This window comes from Phlebotomus papatasi, chromosome 3, assembly GCF_024763615.1.
Source record: "Phlebotomus papatasi isolate M1 chromosome 3, Ppap_2.1, whole genome shotgun sequence".
NCBI classification, from domain to species: domain Eukaryota; kingdom Metazoa; phylum Arthropoda; class Insecta; order Diptera; family Psychodidae; genus Phlebotomus; species Phlebotomus papatasi.
The window spans coordinates 70418560-70430866 of NC_077224.1; the positions used below are offsets into that span (position 1 = coordinate 70418560).

The window sequence follows — 12307 nt, forward strand, 5'->3', positions numbered from 1 at the left end:
CGAACGTCTTTTGACATCACACAGACAGCCCAGCAAAGACAGCGAATTCATCAACAATGCGGATGACATTTCGCTGTTTGAAAGCGTGTTTGCTACTGTACTAAAATTCAAAGTTCTTGGGAAATGGTGAAAATACTCGCATATTCACCAAAAAGGGAAGAATACTCAGTATTCACCAAGATAATTGGTCTGTATTCACCAGTTATTACCCCCTTGGGAATATGAGAAAAATGTGAAGTGTGCAAAACCAGTGTGTGCGAAGTCTGAAAGCCTTCTCCTAGTTTTTGACAGAAGTATTGCCCGATGAAAACAGACTGCGATAATGCCATCTATCATTTAGTGTTTAAAAGTAATTCACACACTTAAATCAATTTTGCGATGTTTTAAATCAAGAAGATTTTGATTAAGATTTCAAATATTTATCTCAGAATTGCACGGAGTGTCATAAGCCAAACAAATAACAATATTTTCAATCGCAAAATGCTAATCCCAACTTTACTTTTCGTCAGAACGCTGACCTATTTGCATCAATAATTCAAAAACTGTAATTATAACGATTTTTTTCCTATGAGTATCTTTTATTATTCCAAATTATGTACAAAAACACTCTTATAAAAAAATTCAATGTCATTAATTTAATTAGATTTAATCTATTGTATTTGTCAGTCATTCACAAAAAAAATATTAAATGCGTGCTCGAACAACGAAGTGATTTTCTTTTCTTTTCTTCCTTTCAAAATGGACTTCACTCAATATCAATCAATTTAATTGAACTAAAAAAAAAGAGAAGTGCAATATTTGGTGCCATTACAAAAAAAATCAAAATAATATATCTTTTTTTTGGATTATTCTCAGCCTAATACTCTTCAAAAACAAAAATTTATTCTTAAACTGGGGAATCTTTTTAATTGACTTTGCATCGATATGCTTCGACTTTTTTAAGAAGAATGATCGTTTTTTATATTGATTCTCTGATGACTTAAATTGAATGGACACCGAATTCAAATGCACATCTTCATCAGATGAAATTTAAACTGAAGATTATTCTTTGTTAAATTAGTTTCGTAAATTGTAAGTAAATAAATTTTCAAATAATATTAATAACATTGATTGGGACAAATTAGGAGAATAATGTGTTTGTGAGATTGGGCCAGTAGAAAATTACCAATGCACAACAGTCTTTCAATATTAATGTGTCTTTTTTGGCGATGAGAACAACCTGCGACTACTCACGGGAGTTGTATCGTAAAGCTTCACGCTTTTCTTCACCACCACAGACGGTGATGGGAAACTTTAAGTAAAAACAAAAAAAAAACAGACATAAGACTTCAGTCAAGGGGATTGGTTCAAAAAAAAAAAACAGCCACTAAAAAATGTCTTACCTTTTTCTCTCGTCCGGCGAATGTTTCATGATTGCATTTTTCCACTTGAAGACATGAGGATGAGTCTCCTTGTTGATTTGTACATCGACAATTGCATTGAAGGCATCCACATCCGTCTTTGTTGGTTCATCGCCGAGGATGTAGTTGGAATAATTGTGCAAATCCTCTTCTTCGTCCACCGGAAGAGGACTCTGTGGCGGTGTGAAAAATTCCTCATCACTGTCATCTTCGTCATCAGACGATGCATGTCCCGACCAAAATACATCTCCTCTCTTCTCATCATCATTTTCCACCTCTTTTACATTATCATTGATATCCTCACACTCCCTTAACTCATCATCATCAATGACAATCACAGACGAATTGCGCAATGAACTATTTATTGCTTTTGTAGATGTATCTGCAAAAGATAAAAAATTATCCTCTTTAACTCTTTCGTCTCCTTTGGGACACTAGGTACCCATGGAAACAACAATTTTTTTAGACTATCTAAAATCGATAAAAATCTGATTATTCTGGATAAGTACAAACTATAAGGATGTCCAAATCTAGGATATTTTTTGCAGGATCCCAATTAACTCCTGAGCTTAGATATTTTTGGTCAAAAATCGTGAATTTTCGATTTTCTGCTCCCTTGCAGATATTGTGACTTTTTTGATATTTCTAGACCCGAATAAGGAAAAACCTCTCGGGGCCAATAAGTATGATAACTAACAATTACAGATTACATAAATTCGAAAAACAATTTTTTCTTATATTTTCAAAAAACTTGTTCAAACTTTATGGGTACTCTCGTCCCCAAAAATCTAGAGGTCAAATGTAAGGTTATCCCTCCAATGCCCGCCATTTGCTTTTTGACACCAACCTTGTAAGAAAATTCCAAGCGGGAGCGACATTTTTGCCAATATGGCCGATAATTTTGACATTTGGAAGCGAGGGAGATTGCTTTCAAGGAAGTTTTTCCTATTCTTCCTGATTTGGTGAATTCTGATTGTCCAGGAAGTGTATTTTATGCTTTTGAGAAAGCTTAATGTGCCTACAATAAAATCGTGTTGAAAGAAATGTGTTTCAACCCTTTAAGGACGATTAGAACACCGGTGTCCCATAAAGAAAATAATTTTTCCTGACTACCTAAAGTTATTTTTTTCTTATGTCTGTACATAATTGTAAAGTAGAAGGTTGAAGGAATCTAGAATATTTCTTGCAAGTCTCTAGCTATTTACTATGTAGTAAATATTTAAGCTCAAAAATGGCGATTTTTTAAATTCTCAAATTCATAATTGATTTTATTTATTTTTTATAGGGGAGACCGGGGAGTTTTTGGGATACTTTTCATGTTTTGACTTTGAGACACTATTCCAAAAAACCACGATAGTGTATTACAATTTTATTCGGTCTATAGGATATTTATGGGTATTGACTTTATAAAAAGTACTCGATAAAACTTGGAAAACAGCTGAGTTTTCTTGGAGAAGATAAAACATTTTATTTGACGCTTTGTCCCAAACCTCCCCAATGTGGGGTAGTATGGGACGCAAAAGGTGATGTTTGGGACGCGTTTTTTCTCGTATGATTTGTATTACTGGAACACGTTAATTAATTTTAAATACCAGATTAAAAATATTTCTGATAGAAATAAAAATGTTTCATCTTTTATTTTATACTTAAAAATTAATATCAATTTTGTTGGTACAGTACAGTCATTTATTGTCAATCAATTATTTAAAGTAATTTCTTATTACTTTCCATCGACCTTTCTTTCCTTTTTTTTTTATTCTAAATATTGCAATCATGATTATCAAATTCCTTAGGCGAGTAGATTTTCTTGCAACTCTTAGTTTTGAACTCATTGATGGATTCCTGTTTGATTTTACGACAACTGCATTGTACCTGTTTTCTCATTATTTCTCTGAATTAGCTCTCGGCTTGCCTTTTCTGGAGAACTTGTTCGAGAAATTTTTGAAAAAAAATAGTTTTTAACTAGATTGGGCAAAGATCGAATATCCTCTGAGAAGGAATTATTGATTCCCAAGACAATTATGGTTTAATTGTCCCTGTAGTTAGAGAAATCTGCTCCACTGGTAAAGTTTGCACAAGAAAGAGATTTCCAGTAGAAACTGGGCATTACTCTTCATTTTGACAATAAATAATTGCATACCACCTACTATCTTATAGAAAACCAACGTCCCATTCATCCCCTTTCAGGTGTCCCAAACATCCCCGCGTGTAGTTTTGGTATTTAAAGCCTTTATGTATAAAACAAGAAAGTATAATCTCTGAAACTTTTATAAAAATATGTTCCCAGATTACACTGCTACCTAATGAGATAAAAAAGTTTTGATTATATATCGCTAATATAAAATACAAAGAGGAAAACTGAGACGTCTAAATATACGATTTTTATCAATTTTTTAAAAAAAAATGTTCATAGAATTTAAACAATGAAACTGAGGATATCCATTCTTTTAGTCAAGATACATCTTAATATTGCCTACGATACAGTAATGGTTAAATCCCATTTATTTCAAAAATTAATTGAAAAAATCGCCTTGTCCCACACTACCCCTGTCCCATACCTCCCCGGTCTCCCCTACGTCTAATATTTTTTAAGCAAAACCCTTTTGGCAATAAAAACTACAATACTCATACGTAATATTTTTCATTAAAGCAAAAAATATTATTCATTGATATTGTCAGAAAAATTACTTAAATTTTTGGGCTATTTTTGTCCCTATCGGTTATAGAAGCACAAAATACACCGAATCAGACTCTGTTGGACTTTCCAAGGTTAGATCTAAGACTTATCAGTGATTATGTTTCTCAGTTTAATTTTTATTGTTGATTTTCAGTCCGTAAAAAGTGTCTCGTCGTTAAAGGGTTAAAGTGTTATGTGTAAAATATTTTGAGGAATCTGTTGGCAAGCAGGAGCTGGGTGTCTTTTTTAGCACTTCCTGGACATCCCACAAGATACTGGTCAATAATTCTTCTTGTTTTAGTCATCAACATTGCAAAGGCGTCATTTGACACGCAAAAATTATTCACAAAATTGATATTATTGGCTTTTGGAAAATTGAAGTTTGTCTCCTTTTCGTTCTTTTGGGGACGAGAGTACCCATAAGTTTTCCAATTTCCCAGAGAAGGAAAAAATTCTTTCTTTGTAAAAGTATCATATTTGACCACTAAGAGTTACAATAAAGTGAGTTTTACTGAAATTCGTTCGCTGGATATGTTGTGGTCCGGAAAGAGTTAAGGGAAATTTAAGGGAAACTATAAAACAAAATATAATAAGAGATAAAAGATGTTGAATTGAAACAATAATACTTAAGCATTTCACGCTTTCTTCTGTTTCAGTAAACACTTCGTTTGTTGAGTAAACAAACTTTTACAAGTGATTCCTCCAAATAGCTAATTACGTCAGAGTAATTAGATTAATAAACAACATTAAGAAATACACGAAATTCCTTGAAATATATAAGGCAAGTTAATGTTTAAAAGAAACAAAAAGAAAACACTATGAAGTTTATAAAAATTATTAATAAGCCTAGATCAGCTCATTGTAGGTGAGATTCTTAACGTGAGCAAACCCATCCATGCTAGCGCCCCTAGCGGTGGTTTTATAAAACACTAATGTTCGAGGAAGTCACATTTGTGTAGATTTCTCGTTTTTCACACGATTGCCAAGTCCTGACAATTTTAATCAATGTTACGGACGTTTTTAGACAATGTTGGCCCCATATAGCTTTTGTATGTATAAAATATAAAATAAAATAAAATAAAATATAAAATCTTGTCAAAAGTTTGTTATTTTGAAAAATTACAATATAATTTTAATAATAAAGCGAAAATAATTTTTTAGAGTGATAAGAACAAAAAACACTTACCATCGGATGAAGAATTCAAGGAAGAGCAGGAATCAAAGAGCCTTTTAGTCAAATTGCCAATATCCACGCGTTTGTTGCGAACTTTTCCATGGCGACTGTTGCTGTTGATTGCAGGAAATGACATGCAGTCGCAATGGAAATCTGTACACCAGACTTCTTCACAATCCTTGGACGTTGTCAACATGTCCGGCGTCACGATATCCTCCCGATGCTCCAACCAATACAGAATGAACGTGATGAGGCACTTTAATTGACTGGAAGTGACTAAATTCGTATTTTCCACATCTTGAAAATCCGCTTCATCGAAAGTTGTCCGTGCCCTTTGTTTCAGTATCAGCTCCAGGCACGTCCCCAGGAGATTCACCTTGTCCTCAGCATCAGTACAATCCACCAGGACATAGTGAACAATGAGACTAGCAAAACGCGAATGTACTACAGCATAATTGATGCGATTGAAGCGCGGATCATCCTTGTAGCTGTGCACCAGTGACTGAAGCCTCTTCATTTCCGCACTGAGAACATCATGGATCGCCACGACATTGTCACTGCTGCGAATGATGGTCTTGGTCACACGTCGTGCAAACACCTGCCACGATTTCTCCAGGCAATCATAGACAAAATGTGGATGTTCTGTCTGGGAATGCCTGGGAGATGCATCACCCCTCCGGAGAGGCCCATCATTGCGATTAATTGTGATCTTATTGAGAGCTGAGCACAAATCAGTTACAGTGAAGGATTCTGATGCCTTCAGATGGTTCTCCAGCAAATTCAAACCACGCGGCGAACTGAGATCCACAAAATCATCCAGGAAGCTCCAATACTCATTCCAACCCACTTGTTGGTCATGAGCCAGACTCCGACCAACAACTTCCAGTCCCTTTTCCGTATCCGTCAACTTTACATGACGCTCTATCGCATGAACATCAGGCGTTTCGTCCGCAAAAGAGATCGCTGGAAGGCAAGGGATTACACAATTCATTTCATGCAAGCTTTTTAACTGACTCGTATGATCTCATATTGAGTCAAAGTCCGAATGTATTATCGCTTATTAAATTAAATTTTTATATATTAATAATAATAACACTGTGCAACAGTGATTTTGTCCCTGCGTTTTCATGCTATTTTTTCTATTGCTAGGGTCAAATAATTTATGAAAATACTTATCATTTTGATTTCATTTGGATTTTGCGCCTGGAATCTAGGCAAAACCGTTTTTGCCGTTTTCTGATACTTGGGTGCCTATATCTCCGATTCTGATGAACCGATTTATTTCTCACTATGGAATAATTTGGTCTCCTTTACATATCCAATAAATCCTCTGAACACATGAAGTTCGTACAACTGACACCAGGGGCGCTGTAGTCCCATAAATGTCAGAAAACATGGAAAAATCGAACTTTTTAGCAACTTTGATCAAAAATATCTCGAAAACTAGGACTGTCCCTAACAATCTGTTTTGTGGGTTTGATAGAGAATTTAATCAGCTACATTTTCGTCCATGTACAACTTTTCTCTCAGATTGTTTTTTAACCTCGAAATTGAGGTTCAAATGAAAATCGAGCATTCAGCCAACTAGAGAAAATCTTAACTATTTCACTCATTTTAAATTTTTCTTTTAAAATTTAGAAAACTCAAAGTATTTCTTTAACTTGTTTTTGACAACTGTAGAAGTTTAATTATTTTTACTGTTTTATAAAGTGTGTTTAGATATAATACAAGTTAATAACTCAAATAATATCCTTAGTAACTATAGAATTCAGTCTTACTTCAATCTTAAAAATTTTATTACAAAAAAGGCATATTAATTTCATGAATTTAAATATTTCTTATTAAATTTATGTTTTCTAATCAAAAAGCATCTATTTTACCTTTTACATACCAGTTATTTATGGAAAAGTCTGCATTAAAGCCCTTTTCAAAATTCAAATTTTTTTATTCTTTGGAAGTTTTTCCTACAGTTATCGGCTTTAACCTCATGATTACGTAATTTTCGTCGAAATAAATCTAAAACTAGTTCTAAATAAAACTAAAATAAACACAGAACTACTATTTTTTGAACTTGTAAGTGTTACTTTGTATATCACATAAGTTAAAGCTTTATGCAAATTTCCAAGTAATAAAATAATATGTAGCATACAAAAATCACCATATTATCGATATTCAAGCATTACATATTATAATAAAGGGCTTGTGTTGCCTAATCGGTAGGAAAAAAATATAACCACTCGAAATTGTGAAGGTTTTCCTAGTTGGCTAATTGCTCGATTTTCATTTGAACCTCAATTTCGAGGTTAAAAAATAATCTGAGCGAAAAGTTGTACATGGACGAAAATGTAGCTGATTAAATTCTCTATCAAACCCACAAAACAGATTATTAGGGACAATCCTAGTTTTCGAGATATTTTTGATCAAAGTTGCTAAAAAGTTCGATTTTCCCATGTTTTCTGACATATTTGAGACTACAGCGCCCCTGGTGTCAGTTGTACGAACTCCATCTGTCCAGAGTATTATTGAGCATCTAAAGGAGAACAAAAGTTCCCATATTAAGAAATAAATTGGTTCAGCAGAATCGAAGATATAGGCACCCAAGTATCAAAAAACGGTAAAAACAGTTTTGCCTAGATTCCAGGCGCAAAAACAAAATAAAGTCAAAATGATAAGTATTTTCGCAAATCTTTTGACCATAGGAATAGAAAAATAACATGAGAACCCAGGGACAACAAAAGTTTAAAATTGTTGCATAGTGTAATCGAATAATATATAAGTAAGTGGGGAATGGTCATCATCCTTTACAGAAGCAAGAAACAATAAAACAGCGGTGCTTAACTTTGATCTCAGAAAACCACAGTGGATTAGTGGATAGACCACCGAATTTATGGCGTAGAAGTCTCCAGTTGAAGCAATGAACCTCACCCTGTTGCAGGCAAATTCCCGTATTTAGTATTAACAGGAACTCACAAAAGTTCCTGTGCTCAAATTTCCCAAAAAACAGAAAGTAACTTTGTTTTCGAAAAGTTTTCGCTTTGCTCGGCCAAGGGAAACCAATAATTTTAAACTGCTAGGGTGTACGACTCTCAAGTCTAAGTTGCAATTATATTATTTGATTGATTGATATTGATATGCTTCTGTAAAAATGTGGCTCTTTTGAATTTTGACTATTCGGGATTTTGGGCTTTCCGTGGTTTCGACTTATTCGGGATTTTGGCTTTTGGGATTTTATCCAATTTAGGATTTTAGGGTTTGGGATTTTAAGCAAATTGAGATTTTGTCTTCCGCGAATATACACAATTCGGAATTTTGACCATTCGGTATTTAGGGCTTTCCAAGATTTCCACCCATTTAAGATTTCGGCTTTCTGGATTTAAGTCAATACGGAATTTTGGCGTTGGAGAGATTTTGGTTTTCGGGATTTTGGCTTTATTAATAATCTTGGGTCTCGGGATTTTAACACATTCAGGATTTTGGTCTATTCGAGATTTCGACCAATTTCGGGATTATGGCTTTTGGAATTTTTACCAATTTGGAATTTTAGCTCTCAGGATTCTAGCCCATTAGGAATTTTGACCACTCGGATTTTTCACCATTCGGGACTTCAAGCTTTTAGGAAATTCGACCTATTTATAATTTCGGCTTTCTAGATTTAAGCCAATTCAGGACTTTGGCGTTGCGGATTTTGGTTTTCTGGATTTTGGCTTTTGGGATTTCGACCCATTCCGGATTTTGGTCTATTCGGGATTTTAGTCCATTCATGATTTCCGCTTCCCGAATTTAAGCCCATTCGGCATTTTGACTTTTTGGATCTTGGCCCATTCGGTATTTCACGGTGGCAGCCAAAATCCCGAAAGCCAAAATCCCGAAAGCCAAAATCCCGAACGCCAAAATCCCGAAAAGGCCAAAATCCCGAAAGACAAAATCCCGAATTTTAAAAATCCTGAAATTGATGAAATTATATGGAGGAAAATGTTTAGAATAATTTCCTAAGGCTCAGAAGATTTCCCTTTGCCTCCAGCAAGCGTGGATACAATCGTGGGAGTAGCTGAGACACTTTTAAGAATTCGAGATTTTGGCGTTCGGGATTTTGGCTTTCGGGATTTTGGCTTTCGGGATTTTGACCGGGACCCGGTATTTCAACCCATTTAGGATTCCGACTTATCGAGATATTAGCACATACGGCATTTAGGTTTTTCAGGATTTCAAACCCATTCAAGATTTTCGTTTTCGAGATTTTAGTCAATTCGGATTTTGGTTTTCATAATTTTTCCGCATTCGTCATTTTGGTTATTTGGGATTTTTACCCATTAAGAATTTTGGCTTTCGGGATTTCAACCTATTTAAAATTTTGGCTGCCGGGATCTTGACCCATTCGAGATTTTAGCTTTCGACATTTCGGATATTTAAGTTTCCGTCATTCAGAAATTTGGCTTTCGAGATTTTGGTCCGTTCTGGATTTTGTCCCTTTAGGAATACTACCTCTAAAGATTTTGCCTTTTAAGGTTTTAATCGCGACCAGTTTTTGGATACTTCAAATACGTGTGACTTAAATGTTTTTCATCCATATTCAAAAACAGCCTTAAATCATTCTTATAAAGAATTTTCAGTCAAAGTTTAAAAAGCGTTAAAAACTTTATTACCCTTTAGCTTGGGTTTTTGGCTTTGTTATTGCGGCTTTGGAAACCTTGTCAAGTCAAAACCGATTCCATTCGGTAATAAACCGATTAAAGACAAATAATTAATTTTATTCTAAGTCAAATTTATCAATTTTAAGCTACCTTTAGACGATATTTTATGAGTTTTATTGATCGGTTATGAACCGGAAAACTTCGATTTGCCCATGAATTGTACCGCTAAAGAACTAACTTTTTAATTATGTAGATAAATGATATTGGTTCAGATCAGAGGTGTGCAAAAAACCGTTGAAACCGAATTAACGTCAAAATAAGTTTGCTCAAGTAGCGTTTTGACCATTGACGTACATGTTTCATTTGACGTTTATTCGGTTTCAACGGTTCTTGCACTCCTCTGGTTCAGAGGATTCAAGTTCAGAATTAATTTACTTTTAAGAGTTGTTCAAGTTAAAAAAAAATGTTCTGGAATATTTTTAAACTTGTGCTTCTTCTATCCTGATTTAAATTTAGGGGGAAGTAGGGCACCTTTGAAAGTGGGGCACCTTTGAAATTGGGATTTTTCACCTATTTTTAAATAAAATTGAGCCTTATCGTGATATAATTTAGCTGCACAAAAAGATTGAGAAGCTAGGAGAAAAATCTCAATTTCAAAGGTGCCCCACTTTCAAAAGTGCCCCACTTTCCCGTATATAAATGGAGAAATAAATGATATTAGGATGACTTACCTGAAACATTGGGAGATTCATCCTCGTCCCCGGTATCACGGTACGTCCCGAAGAGCCTCTTGGAGATGGGAGTGTTGGCACTGAGGGATCTCGTGAGTCCAAAAATGGCAGGAATTGGCTTGATGCAGACGTTGGAATTCTCATCATCGGGCTCGTGGTTGTTATTGTCGCCCCTTCTGTTGGGAATTGGCGTGGACACGTGCACGGAATTGGTCAGGGAACGGGAGTGAAGACTGGAAGAGCTCGGGGAAGGACTTGTCCTGTGTACATTGATCCGTGGCGGTGTCTTCCAGCGCTTCCGGAATTCTTGAGCCTGATCGATGTTCATTGGTCCGGCGTAGGCGTGAATTGTCAATTCAGGACTGAGAGGATCCGGATGCAGATCAGGCATCTTTTTGGGCGAGAACGGTTCCCCAATGAGTGGCGGCAGGGAATTGTCCACAGATCGAATGACTGGGACATAGTAACGCTCCTGCAGCAATCCACTGATCTCCTTGACAATCTCCTCCGAGGGTTTGGACATGCGGAAGCAGATGATATCCTGGGGATAGTGTCCCTCGCGATTTGGTACCATCTTGCACTGAGGATAAGACGTCAGGACCTTGACCACATCCACAGCCCCATATTTCACAGCCAGATGGATCGGAGTCTCATTGCGACCGGTCTCTGGAGTGTTCAGGTACAAATCCACCAAGATATTGCTGACTTCCTGGCACATCTGCTCATCATTGCTGCCATGCAGCATTTCGATGTAGCTGGCCTTGGAGATTGTCGTGAGAATGAATTCACAAATGGGCGCATTCTTGGCCAGAGCAGCCACATGGAGGGGATTGTAGCGGTAGCCCTGCTTGAGAATTGACGGAGTATCCCCTGAACCGACCAAAAAATGTGGATTTTCCATGATTTTTCTGCTAACTGTCTCGAGATCGCCGCGTTCAATGTACTTCCTGAACTCCACCATGTCCTCAATCTTTGGCTCCTTGTACAGCTTCTTCGGGGCCGCTGGTGATGCTACCGGAGTCGGAACGTCTGGAGATTTGATCAGTGAGGTGTCCACTTGAGCAGTTGAAGTGAATCCATGTAAACTCCAATGCTCAGCATCTTCACTGCTATCGAACATCTTCATCCTGGCATTTGGATGGGACTTTAGCATCTTCAGAGCCTGCAACTTGTCCGTGTACACATGTCTTTTAACTGGAAAATCATACAACACAAAGAAATTTGATAAAAACCTCCAAAAACGGTTCAAACTGAGGTTATGTTGGGGCGTCTGGAGCATTTTCTTACCTTCACGATCATCCTCGTCTGTGTTGGACGATATGTAAACTCCATAGAAAGGCATCTTGATGCCGCAAATTCAAATTTCACAGTTTTTCTTATCTTTTAATTCAATAAAACAGAGAAAAGGAGTCGCAACAAAAAGTTACTTTTTTTCGTATCAAATGCCAAATGTTGCTGTTTATCCCGGTAAACCATGCTAATGCGACTGAAACTGCATAACTCCTTTTGAATACCTTAGGAGTACTGAAATTGTGTTTGGATTTTACAGCCGGGTGGATAGAATAATTTTTATTTTTGCACAGAATTAAAACCCAAAAGAAGATATAAAAACTGAGCTGAGTGATGATAAATGAAAATTAAGAAACAATGGAAATACTAAAAATAATTGTAAAATAAGAAAAAAATTTAAATTC

At 35.9% G+C, this 12307-nt stretch overlaps 1 protein-coding gene across 1 annotated transcript; it reads right to left on the reverse strand.

The window, feature by feature from the left end:
• Positions 1-557: 557 nt before the first annotated feature.
• On the reverse strand, positions 558-12096 carry LOC129808171 (ankyrin repeat and LEM domain-containing protein 2 homolog). Its single transcript, XM_055857935.1, has 5 exons — positions 11901-12096; positions 10614-11807; positions 5264-6214; positions 1383-1782; positions 558-1291 (listed from the first exon to the last, which is right to left on the reverse strand). The coding sequence occupies exons 1-5, from the start codon at positions 11953-11955 to the stop codon at positions 1189-1191; spliced, it is 2703 nt and encodes a 900-aa protein (XP_055713910.1). The 5' UTR covers positions 11956-12096; the 3' UTR covers positions 558-1188.
• Positions 12097-12307: the final 211 nt, after the last annotated feature.

Coding starts and splice junctions, on each gene's coding strand:
- LOC129808171 (XM_055857935.1), bottom strand. CDS start 11,955: ATGCCTTTCTATGGAGTTTACATATCGTCCAACACAGACGAGGATGAT. Junction 6,215..10,613: donor TGAATCTCCCAATGTTTCAG/GTAAGTCATCCT, acceptor CTTGCCTTCCAG/CGATCTCTTTTGCGGACGAA. Junction 1,783..5,263: donor CTTGAATTCTTCATCCGATG/GTAAGTGTTTTT, acceptor TATCTTTTGCAG/ATACATCTACAAAAGCAATA.